The sequence below is a fragment of the Urocampus carinirostris genome, chromosome 10 (assembly GCF_059441175.1).
Source record: "Urocampus carinirostris isolate Australia breed hairy pipefish chromosome 10, RoL_Ucar_1.0, whole genome shotgun sequence".
Taxonomy (NCBI): Eukaryota; Metazoa; Chordata; class Actinopteri; order Syngnathiformes; family Syngnathidae; genus Urocampus; species Urocampus carinirostris.
The window spans coordinates 1,741,737-1,757,649 of record NC_142358.1 but is presented as its reverse complement, the minus strand read 5'-3'; the positions used below and the strand labels follow the sequence as shown (position 1 = coordinate 1,757,649).

The 15,913-nt window shown below is 43.0% G+C and overlaps 1 protein-coding gene across 3 annotated transcripts in view; it reads right to left on the bottom strand.

Moving 5' to 3' along the window:
- Nucleotides 1-2,732: 2,732 nt before the first annotated feature.
- The window catches only part of LOC148357454 (uncharacterized), a 48,114-nt gene continuing 34,933 nt past the window's right edge, over nt 2,733-15,913 (bottom strand). For all 3 annotated transcript variants that reach the window (XM_088345072.1, XM_088345073.1, XM_088345074.1), the window contains exon 4: nt 2,733-6,622. In XM_088345072.1, coding sequence (XP_088201198.1) covers nt 4,641-5,381 — 741 coding nt within the window. In that variant the 5' untranslated portion in view covers nt 5,382-6,622 and the 3' untranslated portion in view covers nt 2,733-4,640. The remainder of the gene's footprint in view (nt 6,623-15,913) is intronic.

Genomic DNA, 15,913 nt, shown 5'->3' with positions numbered 1-15,913 from the left:
TTTAAGTAGACAATATTCCATAAAATGAGCAAAATATTACATCATGATCGATGAATAATTTAACATTTTTTCAGGGTAATGTATTTAATTTATCTCAATTGAAAACGTTTGAAGGTATTTCAAGCTGTTTTTTGTCACATAAAAGACAATTGATATTGAAAACAAGCAAAATGATTGAGAAAATGGTAGATCAGAGGTTGGGAACAGTTTTCTTTTAGTTAGAGAACCACATTATATATGTTAAAACAAAATTCAACAAAGCCACAAAACCTGATCTCAAGACAAAAACTAATTTTTCAGGGCATTTTATTTCACTGTGCGATGTCTGATAATTAGATCTCATCTCATCTCTCATTAGCCACACCGCTTATCCTCAGTAGGGTTGCGGGGTGCTGGAGTCCATCCCAGCAATCATCGGGCAGTAGGCAGGGGACACCCTGAACTGGTTGCCAGCCAATCGCAGGGCACACGGGGGCAGACAACTCACTCGCTCATTCACACCTAGGGACAATTTGACCCGCCAATTCACCTGAAATGCATGTTTTTGGAATGTGGGAGGAAACCGGAGTGCCCGGAGGAAACCCACGCAAGCACGGGGAGAACATACAAACTCCGCACAGGAAGTCTGGAGCTGGATTTGAACCCACGCAGGAGGTTCCCAAGACATGAACTGTGCCTCACATGCGCAAACCACTGTGCCGCCGTAATTAGATCAATTCTCTTAAATGATAATAATGCCAGGGCCTATGTCCCAAAGCAACAGATATCCCACTTAAAATGTGTCTCTCCCCGCAGTTACTTAAGATTGTTGAGGCTCATTTTGACCTTCATTTTTCTTCGTATCTGATGGTTTCCAAACAAAGTGCAAGCAGAGTGATTCTGTAAAAATGTCCCAAAAAGCAGCAAACAAGAAGGGTATGGAAGTACTTACCTTCAACTATGCGACGTAGTCACAGTCATAAGCTTGGTAATTGAGTTTTTATTATCAGAATGAGTATCATAATCACCTATATTATCATTGCATTTCTACAAAGAGATTACGGTTGCACTCCAGTTGACCAAAAATATTTACAACATAAAGACAAATTAATAGAAATAAATAATAAATGTGTTCCCCTTTGATATAAAGTATTTCGGTCTGAAATAAAAAATATGCACAACTTTACATAACCAGAATATTGCAATTGACCGAGATATTGCACTTTGAACTGGGAAATTGCAATTAAAACTGTAACAGTGTATGTGGCCATTGAAAAATCTTCCCTTGCAGAAATGTATTGAAATTAAATTAAGTGCAAATAAGTAAACAGTACAATGTAAAACCTTGAATAGTAAAAGAAAATGAATGAAGTAAAAAACTTTTATCCGATAAAATACTTGTTCTTTCAATAAAATACTTCTTTTGCATAACTGTATCTTCCCTTGCACAAAGTTATAGAAATTAAGTCAAGTGTAAATATGTTGACAGTACAATGAAAAATCTTTAACAATACAGATATAAATCAAGAAATTTTCGTCAATAAAATACTTCTGCAAATAAGAATACTTCTTCTGCAAAACTGTTTTAGGATTAAGTCATTTATTTAAATTTTATCCACCATTCCGTTTTTGGGATGCAAATCTTCGACATATTTGAAATCTACAAACATTTGTCTTAAAAGTCCTCAAGGGCATTGTTTATCATTAGTTATTTTTCATAACTTGCATGCACGATACGCTTGAAAAACATCCAAGAAACACAGTGGCAGACCGTGCAGTTTACACACATGCCTTCACTCCAGTCTGAATTAGTGATGTTTCTTAAACGGCTCAATTGATCAACTCCAGGACGTTAGGTAACACTTTTGTCAACACGAATAGTTATTCAAAAACATTTCCTGTTGTGGTCAAGGCTAATGATTCTCGTTTCCCGTTGCATAACATTTCCATTGTGGACAATTACATAAGCTACACATATAAGAGGCGATGTCCTTAAAGTTCACACAAGCTTTCTTGTCTTATTCTACAATATGCGAGCCTTTGATTATTTAAATCATCAACTAAAGTCTTTCTTGGGCTTTTTTATTTGCTGTTGCTAGTCAATATTTTTATTTAACATTTTGTTTTGTGTTTTTGAAAGATTGTGAGTCGCTTGAAGTTGACAAAAAAGTTGCTTAGTATAAAAAAGTTTGAATGAGTTACACAAGACAGTAACGTCTTGTGGTAGGGTAAACAAAATGCGAGTATAATTTAGTAATAATAGACAAGGGATTTTTTTTTTCAAAATCACTAATTCATTTGTGCATAATGTTGCATTATTATTGGTATAATACGGATTAAGTGGACCCCAAAACATGTCTTTTTTGAGTTTTCTCTTTATTGTCCACGCTTTTTTCTCATTTTTCACTTTTTTCCTTTGATATTTGTCTTCTTTTGTTCATGTTTTGCTTTATTTTCCCCTTTTTTTCAAGTCATTACTAGTCTAAATCAATCTAAACCTCAATAACTATTTCATAATTATAGAATCTTTATTGCAACTACATCTGTGATACATGAAAACGGATCAATAATAACCTCATAAAGTTGCAATGTTATTTAGAAATATAGTTACACTTTACTCTCCTCCAAATTTTTTTATTTGAACACAAAATCCATCCTACTATCTTTCCTCAAGAAGATTTTAATTACTCTGTCGTAAAGATTATCCGTTTCAGTTTCATCATAAAGTTCTTTTCTATTGCTGTTGAAGATAATGCTGAAGACTAACTTGTCCTGTTGTATTCTGGCATAAGTTTCTATTCTTTTTAGGGCTGAAAATGTTGGTTCTACAGTAGCAGTGGAGACATTAAATATGCTGCATTTGTTGTGCAGTGGCGTGATTTTTTTTTTTAGAAAATACCCCTAAGCTTTGTGAAAACTGTAACATTTCTTTCGGCCTTCCAGCATCAACATTTGAACTAATTTGAAATGTGATTTGCTATACCACAGCAATATCACTTTGATGTTGTGCGGGGACACCTGCAGCTAAAAGATTGCAGGCCCATGAGCAGATTTCACAGCCTAGCGACAATTAATTCTGAAATGTGATTCGTTAAATGCTTAGAAAGCGCAAGTCTGGAAGCGGCAAAAAGCAGGAGAGAAGGAATGAAATTAAGCAGACAGAAAATTAGAAATGAACTGTCTTCTATGTTTACTATCAATTGTGGCTTTATTTAGGCTAAGCAAAAAAACAATATCAGTCATTAATTAAAAAGTATTCATCGACACAATATAATTAACATCACATGATTCAGATATTTTTACGGCCATCAAAGAAGGCCTTGCAGGCTTTCACGGCCCACCTCTGAAGAAACAATATAAAAACTTCACACTCATATGTGTATTCTGATGCATCTAATTGGCTAAGAAACACGGAAAAAATACTCAAGACATTCCTTCTTTACCAGTCTTAAAGGTAGAAAGTGCAACAGCGCTCCTGCCACTAGTGGTAGAAACACTGTGTTACACTCTTAGCCTAAATGCGTTAAAATAGTGCATTTTATCTGCAAACCAGATGTGCTCATAAAAAGTGCCATACATGGCTCGCAAGCCATTCGTTGCTGACCTCTGTGGTAGATCATTAGGATTTTTTACCAATCTTAATTTTTAATAAGTATTCTTAGGTAAAGAATGTTTTATTTCTTTTAGATAACAGACTCCAAACGCAGTAGTCGCCGCCATGTTTGGCACTGGTTTTTGTTCACATCAGACAATACATCTAAAGGTCAAATATTGGACACTAAATATTTAAACGTGAAATTTTAGTTTTTCCATTCTCAAACGTTATTTCTGGCCACGGTGAGTAAAAAAAAGAGTGATAATGAGATCAAATTGAATACCTTTTGAACTCCTCCACTTGGGGCAAGACCTCCTCCCCGATCCTGAGGGGGCATACCACCCTTGTCCGACTGAGAACCATGGCCTTGGACGTGGAGGTGCTGATCCTCATCCCGGCTGCTTCACACTCGGCTGCGAATCGCTCCAGCGAGAGCTGAAGATCACGGCCTGAAGAAGCCAACAGCACCACGTCATCTGCAAAACGCAGTGACGCAATGCTGAGGCCCCCAAACCGGACTCCATCCCCGCCAAGGCTGCGCCTAGAAATTCTGTCCATAAAAATTATGAACAGAATCGGTGACAAAGGGCAGCCCTGGCGGAGCCCAACCCTTACCGGGACGAATCCGACTTACTGCCGGCAATGCAGACCAGACTCTGGCACCGGGCATACAGGGACCGCACAGCCCAGATAAGACTGTGCGGTACCCCATACTCCCGAAGCACCCCCCACAGGGCCTCCCGAGGAACACGGTCGAATGCCTTCTCCAAGTCCACAAAACACATGCACCCTCAAAGATCCTGCAGAGTGTATAGAGCTGGTCCAGTGTTCCACGGCCAGGACGAAAACCACACAGTCCCTCCTGAATCCGAGATTCGACTTCCTGGCAGACCCTCCTCTCCAGTACCCCTGAATGGACCTTACCAGGGAGGCTAAGAAGTGTGATTCCCCTGTAGTTGGAACACACTCTCCGGTCCCCCTTCTTAAAGACGGGAACCACCACCCCAGTCTGCCAGTCCAGAGGCACTGTCCCCGATGTCCACGTGATGTTGCAGAGGCGTGTCAACTATGACACGCCCACAAAATCCAGAGCCTTAATGAAATCCGGGCGCATCTCATCGACCCACGGGGCCCTGCCACCAAGAAGTTTTTTGACCACCTCAGTGACTTCAACCCCATTGATACGAGAGGCCAACCCAGAGTCCTCTGTCTCTGCTTCCCCAGAGGAAGACGTGTCGGTGGGATTGAGGAGGTTTTCAAAGTACTCCGCCCACCGATTCACAACGTCCCGGGTCGAGGTCAGCAGTGCCCCATCGGCACTATACACAGTGTCGATGGCACAAAGCTTCCCCCCCCCCCTAAGACGCCGGATGGTGGACCAGAATTTCCTCGAAGCCGTTCGGAAGTCGGCTTCCATGGCCTCGCCAAACTCCTCCCATGCCCAAGTTTTTGCTTCGGCAATCGCCGAAGCCGCATTCCGCTTGGCCAGCCGATACCTGCCAGCTGCTTCCAGAGTCCCACAGGCCAGGAAGGCCCGATAAAACTCCTTCTTCAGCTTGGCGGCATCCCTCACCGCAGGTGACCACCAACGGGTCTGAGGGTTGCCGCCGCTGCAGGCACCGACAACCTTACGGCCACAGCTCCGATCAGCCGCTTCGTCATTGGAGGCGCGGAACATGGTCCACTCGGACTCAATGCCCCCCGCCTCCCTCGGACATGGGAAAAGTTCTGCCGGAGGTGTGAATTGAAACAGACCCTCACAACACGCTTGGGTCTGCCGGGTCGGGCCGGCATCTTCCCCCACCATCGAAGCCAACTCACCTCCAGGTGGTGATCAGTTGACAGCTCCGCCCCTCTCTTCACCCGAGTGTCCAGAACATGCGGCCGCAGATCCGACGAAACGACGACAAAGTTGAACTACGGCCTAGGGTGTCCTGGTGCCAAGTGCACATATGGACACCCTTATGTCTGAACATGGTGTTCATTCTGGACAAACCATGACGGGCACAGAAGTCCAATAACGAAACACCACTTGGGTTAAGGTAAGGTGGGCCGCCCCTCCAGGTCTCACTGTCATTTCCCACGTGAAGTCTCCCAGCAGTACGAGGGAGTCACCAGGGGGCGCACTCTCAAGCACACCCTCTAAGGACTCCAAGAAGGGTGGGTACGCCGAACTGCTATTTGGTGCATAAGCCCGTCCCCTCCCCCCGAAGGGCAACTCCAGAGTGGAAGAGAGTCCAACCCCTCTCGAGAGGACTGGTACCAGAGCCCAAGCCGTGCGTAGAGGTGAGTCCGACTATATCTAGTCTGAATTTCTCAACCTCACGCACCAACTCGGGCTCCTTCCCTGCCAGAGGGGTAACGTTCCATGTCCCAAAAGCCAGTTTCTGTAGCCGGGGATCGTCGCGCCAAGGCCGCTACCCAGCTCTCTGCGGACCCGACCCCTTTGGCCCCTCCTACAGATGGTGAGCCCATGGGAAGAGGGTCCCACGTCGTCCTTTCGGGCTGTGCCCGGCCGGCCCCCGTGGGTAAGGGTCCGGCCACCAGGCGCTCACCAGCGGACCCCACCTCCAGGCCTGGCTCCAGAAGGGGGCCCCGGTAACCCGCGTCCGGGCGAGGGAAATCGAGGACCAAAGTTTTGTGTCATCATAAGGGGTCTTCTGATCTACGTTTTGTCTGGCCACTCACCTAGGACCTGTTTGCCATGGGTCAAGTCAAGTCAAGTCATTTTTATTTGTATAGCCCTAAATCATGAAGAGTCTCAAAGGGCTTCACAGATTATTACACTATATTACACAGACTACTTTTCAGCCGACAAGAAGAGTAGGTTATTCATATGCTATGGAGTAGAAGTGAGTTTTAAGTTTAGATTCAAACATTTCCACTGAGGTTGCAGATCGGATCTCAGGGGGAAGAGCATTCCACAGCACCGGTGCCCGGATGGAGAACGCTCTCGACCAACAGAACACTTCTTTGCTCTTGGGATCACCAGAAGACTGGAACTCTCAGATCGTAGGCTTCGGACCGGGACATTGGGGCAAATCAGATCTGAAAGATAAGAGAGAGCAAGTCCATGTATGATTTTGTATAATACTAAGAGAACCTTGAAATCACATCTAAGGCTAACTGGGAGCCAATGCAGGTTAGCCAAAATCGGTGTTATGTGATCGTACTTTTTTGTCCTAGTTAAAAGCCTCGCTGCGGCATTTTGTACCAGCTGAAGAGACTTGATTCTAGACTTCGGGAGACCAGAGAGTAGTGCATTACAGTAATCGAGACGGGAGGTAACAAACGCATGAATTATAATTTCCAAATCCGACTTAGACAGTATTGAACGGATTTTAGCAATGTTACGAAGATGGAAGAAAGCGGTTCTAGTAATTTTCTTTACATGCATTTCAAAGGATAGATCAGGGTCAAATATGACACCTAAATTTTTAACTGAGTCACTCTGTGTGATGTGACATTTGTCAATGTTCACAGCAGTTTTTGAGAATAAGTCACGGCATTTAGATGGACCAATGACTAACATTTCGGTCTTTTCAGAGTTAAGACGCAATGAGGCAGGCCTCCGAATTTCTACAGTTTAGTGTGGGAGATTCCTCCTACGGAAGATATAGTTGAGTGTCGTCTGCGTAGCAGTGGAAGCTGATATTGTACTTGCGAATAATATCACCTAATGGAAGCATGTAAATGCTGAAAAGAAGGGGGCCAAGCGGAACACCACAGGTAACATTAGAGGGCTCAGATGTCATTTCACCATATTTAACACAGTGCGTCCTATCTGAGAGGTAGGATCCGAACCACGAGAGGACGGTTCCTGAGAGACCAATCCATTTTTCCAACCGTTCTAGTAGGAAATTGTGGTGCACTGTGTCAAAAGCAGCACTAAGATCCAGCAGCAGCAAAAGTTATGAAGCGCCAGAATCCATTGCCAGTAGGAGATCATTTGTTACCTTGATCAGATCTGTCTCAGTAGAGTGATTAGCCCTGAATCCTGATTGCATGGATTCAAAAAGGTTATTCTCGGATATGAAATCATTCAGCTGCTGTGCCACTACTTTTTCAAGTACTTTAGAAAGGAAAGGTAGGTTTGAGACAGGTCTATAATTACTTAAGATTTCTGGATCAAGGTTAAGTCAAGTCAAGTCAAATTTATTTATATAGCCCTTAATCACAAAAATGTCTCAAAGGGCTGCATAGGATTACAGTTATAAAATTACACAATTACCTGATCTTAAACCAGCATGCGGGCAAGGAAAAACTCAAAAACCTCAGTGTGAGGAGAAAAGAGAAACCTTGAGAAAGGACCTCACAAGTGGTAATCCCCCTTCCAGGATTTAGCAGGGTGAATTACAATTAGCATTACTGTACACATAATAGTAAACATTAGGTAAGATGTTGAAAATGTCCGGAAAGTGCATGACATCAGAGACGCCCCCAGCCTGCAAACCAGTCCAGAAAGTCTATGACGGCCACGACGCTGCCTCCCGTCTCTGCCAGCTGGTAAATGCAGGGGTTGACATGCTGCAGGTCAGACGCCGGTCCGCTGACCCATCCCAAATCATCCTTCTCCTTCATATCAGCCAGGCAGGCGTCGGAAAAAGACAGGACAAAACAGAATATGAGGTGGGCATCAATCATATGCTTTGTAATAGAAGTGTGTCTTAAGCATCGATTTAAAAACTTCCATTGAGGTTGCAGATCTTATCTCCAGAGGCAGGGCGTTCCATAACACCGGGGCCCGGATGGAGAACGCTCTCGAGCCCGCAGACTTCTTGGCTCTCGGAGTCACAAGTAGACCGGCATTTTCCGAGCGCAGACTCCGTGCAGGAACATAGGGGGAAATCAAATCGGAGAGATAAGAGGGTGCAAGACCATGCAAACATTTTATGTTAATAAGAGAACCTTAAAGTCACATCTTAGGTGGACTGGGAGCCAGTGCAAGTTGGCCAATACAGGAGTAATATGCTCAAACTTTTTGGTCTTAGTCAAAATTCTAGCTGCCGCATTCTGAACCAGCTGCAAAACTTTTAATGCATCGGGAGACCAGAAAGCAATACATTACAGTAATCAAGCCGAGAAGTAATAAACGCATTAATTAAAATCTCTGCATCTGATTGGGACAGCATCGAACGAATCTTCGCAATATTACGGAGGTGGTAGAAAGCTATTCTAGTAATATTTTTCACGTGTAACTGAAACGACAGATTAGGATCAAATATAACACCTAGATTTTTGACTGAGTCACTATGGGTGATATTACATTTGTCTAGGTTCAGGGTAGTGTTTGAAAACAACTGACGACAGTGAGCTGGACCAATAATCAACATTTCAGTTTTTTCTGGGTTAAGGCGTAAAAAATTATTTGAAATCCATCTTTGAATCTCAGTACGGCAAGCCTCCAGATTTCTAAAACTTAAATGTCCAGTTTTTTCCAGTGGCACATACAGTTGAGTGTCATCTGCATAGCAATGGAAACTAATATTATACTTGCGGATAATGTCACCAAGCGGGATCATATAAATACTAAAAAGAAGGGGGCCAAGTACAGAGCCTTGAGGGACACCACAAGGGACATTAGATTGTTTAGAGGTCAGATTGCCATAGTTAACACATTGCATCCTGTCTGACAGGTAGGACCTAAACCACGAGAGTACAGTTCCTGAGATACCAATGCGTTCTAGACGAACCAATAATATGTTGTGGTCGACCGTATCAAAAGCAGCGCTGAGATCCAGCAGCAGTAACATTGATGAGGCACCAGAATCTATTGTTAAAAGGAGATCATTGGTTACTTTAGCCAGGGCTGTCTCAGTACAGTGATTTGCCCTAAATGCTGACTGGACAGATTCAAAAAGGTTATTATCTGACATGAAGACATTTAGCTGCTGTGCAACGACCTTTTCAAGTAATTTCGCAAAAAATGGCAGATTTGACACTGGCCTATAATTACCTAGGCTTTCTGGGTTAAGGTTAGGTCGCTTAAGTGTGGGTTTAATGACGGCAGACTTGAAAGCTACAGGAACAATACCCGAGGACAGCGATATATTAATAATATTTAAAACTGATAGTCCTAAGATCCCAAACAGATCCTTCACCAGTGAAGCTGGAAACGGATCAATCAGGCACGTAGTTTGTTTGGCCCTACTGACCATCTGTGTTAGATTATCAAGGGACAAATCATTGAAACTGGAGAATGTTTCTGAACAACCGCCGACACAGTCCATACCTAACACCTCCACATCTTTGACATAGGAGGAGGAAACAGAGCGTTCTTTTAAAATTTCATTCCTGATTAGTTGAATCTTTTTATTAAAAAATTCCATAATGTCATTAGCAGAATAAGTGCAACCATTTGGGTTAGGTTGTTGTCTGGTAAATTTCGCCACTGTGTCAAACAAAAATTTCGGATTATTCTTATGTTCAACAATAATCTTAGAGAAAAACGAAGCTTTAGCTGAGGCAAGAGCTACTTTATATTTCAGCAAACTGTCACACCAGGCCAGTCGAAAAACCTCCATCTTAGTAGTGCGCCATTTTCGTTCAATTTTTCTGCAACTTTGTTTGAGTAACCTAGTTTCTTCAGTAAACCAAGGTGTATTCTTCTTGGGTCGGAATTTTTACTTTAGGGGCGCCACAGAATCAAGAACATTAACCAAAGCAGTATTGAAGTTGTTTGTAAGTGAGTCCACAGACCCAGTGTACGAAGGGAAGGCTGCAGTTACCGTAGGTAATAATTCTTTTAAGGCTAACACCGTTTTAGGGCGGATATTGCGACTGCTAAAGCCTAAATTTTCCTTATCACAGTAAACATTAAACAGCACCTCACATTTAACAAAATAGTGATTAGAGATGGCATTAGGATACGGTAACACTGTAACATTTGAGGCTACTACGCCACGGGTCAGGACGAGATCTAGAGTGTTCCAATCTTGATGAGTGGGCACATCAACTATTTGATTGAAACCAAATGTATCAATCAGTGACTTAAATGCAATTGCAAGTGAATTTGATGGGGAGTTTATGTGAACATTAAAATCACTAATAATTACAACATTGTCCGCATAAGTTACTAAGTCTGTTAACAGTTCCGAAAATTCTTCCACAAAATTTGAGTATGGTCCAGGTGGGCGATACACAACAACTAAATAAATTGGTGTTGACATTAAGGACCTCATAACAAGTGCTTCAAACGTTTTAAAACTAGTAGGGGTATTAGAAGTAAATTTCAACCTATCTTCTGATATAAGAGCAACACCTCCACCTTTTTTGCATGGTCGTGCCAAGTGCGAACTCACAAAGTTAGGGGGAGAAGCCTCATTTAACACTACAAACTCATTTGGTTTTAACCAGGTCTCACAAAGGCCATTAAGGTTAAGATTGTGTTCATTAATAAGGTCATTGACAAGTAAAGCTTTGGAGGCTAGTGATCTAATATTCAGAAGGCCAAGCTTCAGCACTGTGGACTGAGCTGAAACCTTTCGCGAGTTTTGAACCTTAATGGCAACCTTAGTGGTAACCACCACAGGATTAGACTGCCGGTCCCAGGTCTTGTGCCTTGCATGACGGCAGATGCGGCCCGAATTCCATACCACAGGAATATTGTTGACAGGTGGAGTAGCAGGATGACTATTGGTAGAAAATAATGTTATTTCTTCTCCCTCCTCACCTAACAAGGGAGAAACAGAGGTAAGAAGCACAGAAGAAGATGCTATAGAAGAGTATAAATCAGGCTGTATGGTGCAGTCAGTAGAACGCTCTAAACTACAAAAACTATGTGAATTGCATGAATCTAGCATAGCGCTAGTTAGCTCTAGCGTTACAGACTCCACACCCATGGTTACAGGTTCACTAATCACCTGTGACCTGGCCTGCACTAGTGTACCCTGTCATGGAAGGCTTAAACAGTAATCTATATTTTTAGAACGAGTGAGAGCACCTTCCCAGTTAGGGTGAAGGCCGTCTCTCCTCAGCAGGTCAGCCCCAGAGCGCAGGCCAGTTATCCACAAACCTAAATCACTTCTGATTGCAAAAACTTGCCAGCCACCGGTTTAGCGAGACTAGTCTGCTAAACCTCTCATCATTGCCTCTCGCAGGCAAGGGGCCAGAGAAAATTACTCGATGCCGACTCATCTTTCTGGCGAGATTACAGGTCCTAGCAATATTTTTCTTTGTAATCTCAGATTGTCTCGTTCTAGTATCATTAGAGCCGAAGTAAATGACTATATCGGTGTAGCTAGCCCTGTCCTGGTGTCTAGGTTTGCTCGTCAGCTCCCTCAAATTAGCCTCAATGTCGGGTGCTCTGGCCCCAGAAATACAGATAACCGTGGCTGGGGTGCTTAACATTATGTTACGGGTGATGGAGTCACCTATAACTAGGGTGCGGGAGCCAGTAGACCGGTGTGGAGTGGGACTAGCTAGGGGGCTGAACTTGTTATGCATCTGAATCGGCTCACCGCGATTAGCATGCTGTTTAGGGCTAATGCTAACCGGACTAGCAGGTTCGCTACAACCCACGCTAGCAGTGGTGTCCGAGGCACCTAACATTTTCCGTTTAAACTGCTCTAGCTCACGTACACGTCCCTCTAGAAGGGCTACTTGCCAACGGACACGGGAGCAACCTTTACAGCAACCCATACTCACTTGTAAGCGTCGGATGCCAAAGAGCGTCTTAGCAGCCGTGGGAGGGGATGCCCTTCAACAACGATCGGCAGCAGCTTCCGACTGTAAAACAATTGTGCGCGGCACTTACGTTGCGCCAATCGTCCGAGATGCTTACCCGAAACTTTTCAACTGTTCAAGAAAAAGTCTCAATCCAGAATTCTGCTTTAGTAGGAATCTGAAACAATCTCGTAGACGCGACGACGTGAGCAACACAAAATTCCCGCCACTCGATAACCCGGAACCGGAAGAAGAGCGACATGTACTAAGCTTGGGTCGTTTCAGTGTGGGTTTAATAACGGTGGACTTAAAAGCTGCTGGAACTACACCTGAGGAGATTGATATGTTTATAATATTTAGAACTGAAGGTCCAAGGACGCCAAAAAGACTTTTGATAAGTGAACCTGGGAGCGGGTCGAACTGGCAAGTTGTCGGTTTGGCCGCATTCACCACCTGTTTGAAATCATCAAGTGACAGTTCACTAAAACCGGACAATTTCCCTGGACAGCCACCCTGTCGTGCATCTGTAGATTTCAGCCCTTTAATATGTGTGGTATTAATAATTTCTTTAGCAATTTCTTCCTGTATGCATTGAATCTTCTTAGTAAAGAAGACCATTAAGTCATGAGCAGAGTGCGTCGAACTATCTGCGATAGTCTGTTGCCTTGTAAGCGATGCTACAGTGTCAAAAAGGACTTTGGGATCTTTCTTGTGAGACGCAATCACCTTCGAAAGGTAGGCCGATTTTGCAGAGGCAAGGGCCGCTTTATACTTTAACAAGCTGTCACACCAGGTTTGATGGAAAACCTCAAGCTTGGTAGCGCGCCATTTTCTTTCCAATTTCCTGCATTCTTTTTTAAGGGTTTTAGTTTCATCAGTAAACCAAGGCGTGCGTCTTTTAGGACGTGATTTTAGCTTTATGGGCGCTATTGAATCCAGGACACTAGTCAGGGTGGTAATGAACTCATTCATGAGTGAGTCAATCGAGCCATTGTATGAAGGAAAGGACGCAACTGCTCCAGGAAGGAGTTCAAAGAGCTCAGAAACTGTGCCAGTGCTTATATTGCGTCCGCTAAATCCTTCAGCTTTTTTAACACTACATTTAGCTAGCATCTCAAATGTAACTAAATAATGATCCGAGATAACGGTAGTACACGGCAACACCATAATGTTTGAGGTTAAAACTCCTCGAGTCAGAACCAAGTCTAGCGTGTTTCCATCTTTATGGGTTGGCAAATCAACCAGTTGATTAAAACCAAATGCATCAATTAGAGACCTAAACGCAATAGTAAGTGAACTGAGTGGGGAGTTCATATGAATGTTAAAGTCCCCCATAATTATAAATTTGTATGCATAGGTTACTAGTTCAGACAAAAGTTCAGCAAATTCGTCTAAGAAAGTTGTGTATGGCCCAGGTGCGCGATAGATAGTTATTACATAAATTGACAATAGAGAGGACCGCATCACAAGAGCCTCAAACGCCTTGTAATTATTAGAGGTACGAGGATTAAATTTGAGCGATTTTTCAGAAATGAGCGCGACACCGCCACCCTTTTTCAACGTGCGTGCTACATGGCTACTCGCGTAGTCAGGGGGTGAAGCATAATTTAGCACTAAATACTCATCCGGGCGTAACCAAGTTTCACAAAGACCCATACAGTTAAGTTTATAATCACGAATAATGTTATCAACAAGTAAAGCTTTAGGAGCAAGCGATCTAATATTTAAAAGACCAACTTTTAGCTTTGCTGTATCATTTGACTTAGCTGAAGTCTTTGTAGTCTTTGTAGAGATCGTCAAAAGATGCCGCCGTTGGGGCCGTTTGTGAGCGTTGAGTGTAAAGCGTCGGTTGTCCGGCGAGGAATGAATGGTGGAATTAGTCACATCCTCGTGTCCTTCTTGCTCCTTAGACTTCGCACGCTTCACACATCTACCCGCATGGCAACCACGCTTCTGTTTTCTGTCTTTACGGCGCCGTTGTCGTCGTTTATTAGGAGGAATAGTTGTCCACAAGGATGCCGGATCTCTTTGAAGTTCGCTCGGTATATCATAGGCGGTGTGAAAAGTGCCCGAAAAGTCGAAATTTAGACGCCCACCCAACCGAATAAGTTCGTCCCTACTGTAAGTATTTTTGGCCACACATGTGTCCAAAAATGAAAGCAAAAAGACAAGAGAGCGGCAATAAATAGAAGATTAGCTGGAGAGCAACTAGCCACAGCATCAATGCGCGCCGCCATGTTGCCATGGGTGACCCTACCAGGGGCTTAAAGCCCCCGACAACATAGCTCCTAGGATCATTGGGACACACAAACTCCTCTACCACGATAAGGTAGCAGATCAAGGAGGAGTTACGTTTTATATATATATATATATATATATATATATATATATATATATATAAAACGTTATCCACCAGTATTTTGAGGTATACGGTATAACCAGTGTTGGGCACGTTACTTAATTAGTAATGAGTTATAGTTACTTACTACTTCTTCCAAAAATTAACTGAGTTAGAAATTGAATTACTCTTTACTAAAAGTAACTATTTCCGTTAATGGAAAATAACGTATGTCAAAGAATTTGAAATTTGCTGAGCAGTATTCGAGTCAGTTCAATAGAGAAGACCAGACAGGTAATGGTATTATTGAAGCTCATCTGCAACATATTTTTTCGACACTTGAAGAGAAACAAAAAAAGTAACAATCAGCATGTACATAAACACGCAAAAAACATACGTAAACACGTAGACACACACAAAAAAACGTACCTAAAAACACAACAACAAAACGTACTTAAACATGGACAAAATGTACCTAAAATGCACAAAAAATGTAAACATGCACAAACATCGTAAAAAACGCACAAAACGTACGTATGACGCAAAAAAGTGTAATACGCACAAAAGCGTATGTGAACACACACAAAAACGTACATATACACACAAAACGTGTGTAAAAAAATAAATCAACATAAATACACACCAAAACGTACACAAACGCATGCACGTACGTTTGTAAAAACAAAAAATGTACGTAAACACGGAAAAAAACACTGCTTTTGACCGTCAATAATGGCAACGGCGTTGTCTCATCTCATCTCATCTCATCAGCTGCACCGCTTATCCTCAGTAGGTTCGCGGGGGTGCTTGAGCCCATCCCAGCAATCATCGGGCAGTGGGCAGAGGACACCCTGAACTGGTTGCCAGCCAATCACAGGGCACACAGGGACGGACAACTCGCTCGCTCATTCACACCTAGGGACATTTTGGACCGGCCAATTCACCTGAAATGCATGTTTCTGGAATGTGGGAGGAAACCGGAGTGCCCGGAGGAAACCCACGCAAGCACGGGGAGAACATACAAACTCCGCACAGTAAGGCCGGGAGCTGGATTTGTAATGGCAGAAAAAAATAATAAGCTAGAATACCGTTACTGAAAAAATAACGCAGTTACTACACACAGCGGTTTTTAAGGCACACTTTCAAATTGCTAGCCAATTTAAGGTTTTTAGGTGCACCGTATGGCCCGAAAAATACAGAACTTAAAATAAGCAAAGTCCTCTGAAAACAGTAGAAAATTTGGGGTTGAGGGGGTATTCTCAATATCAATAAACTGCATAATCTATAATTTAAAGCTCAAATACATTATGTTTGGAGTATTGCTTCCTTTAGAATAA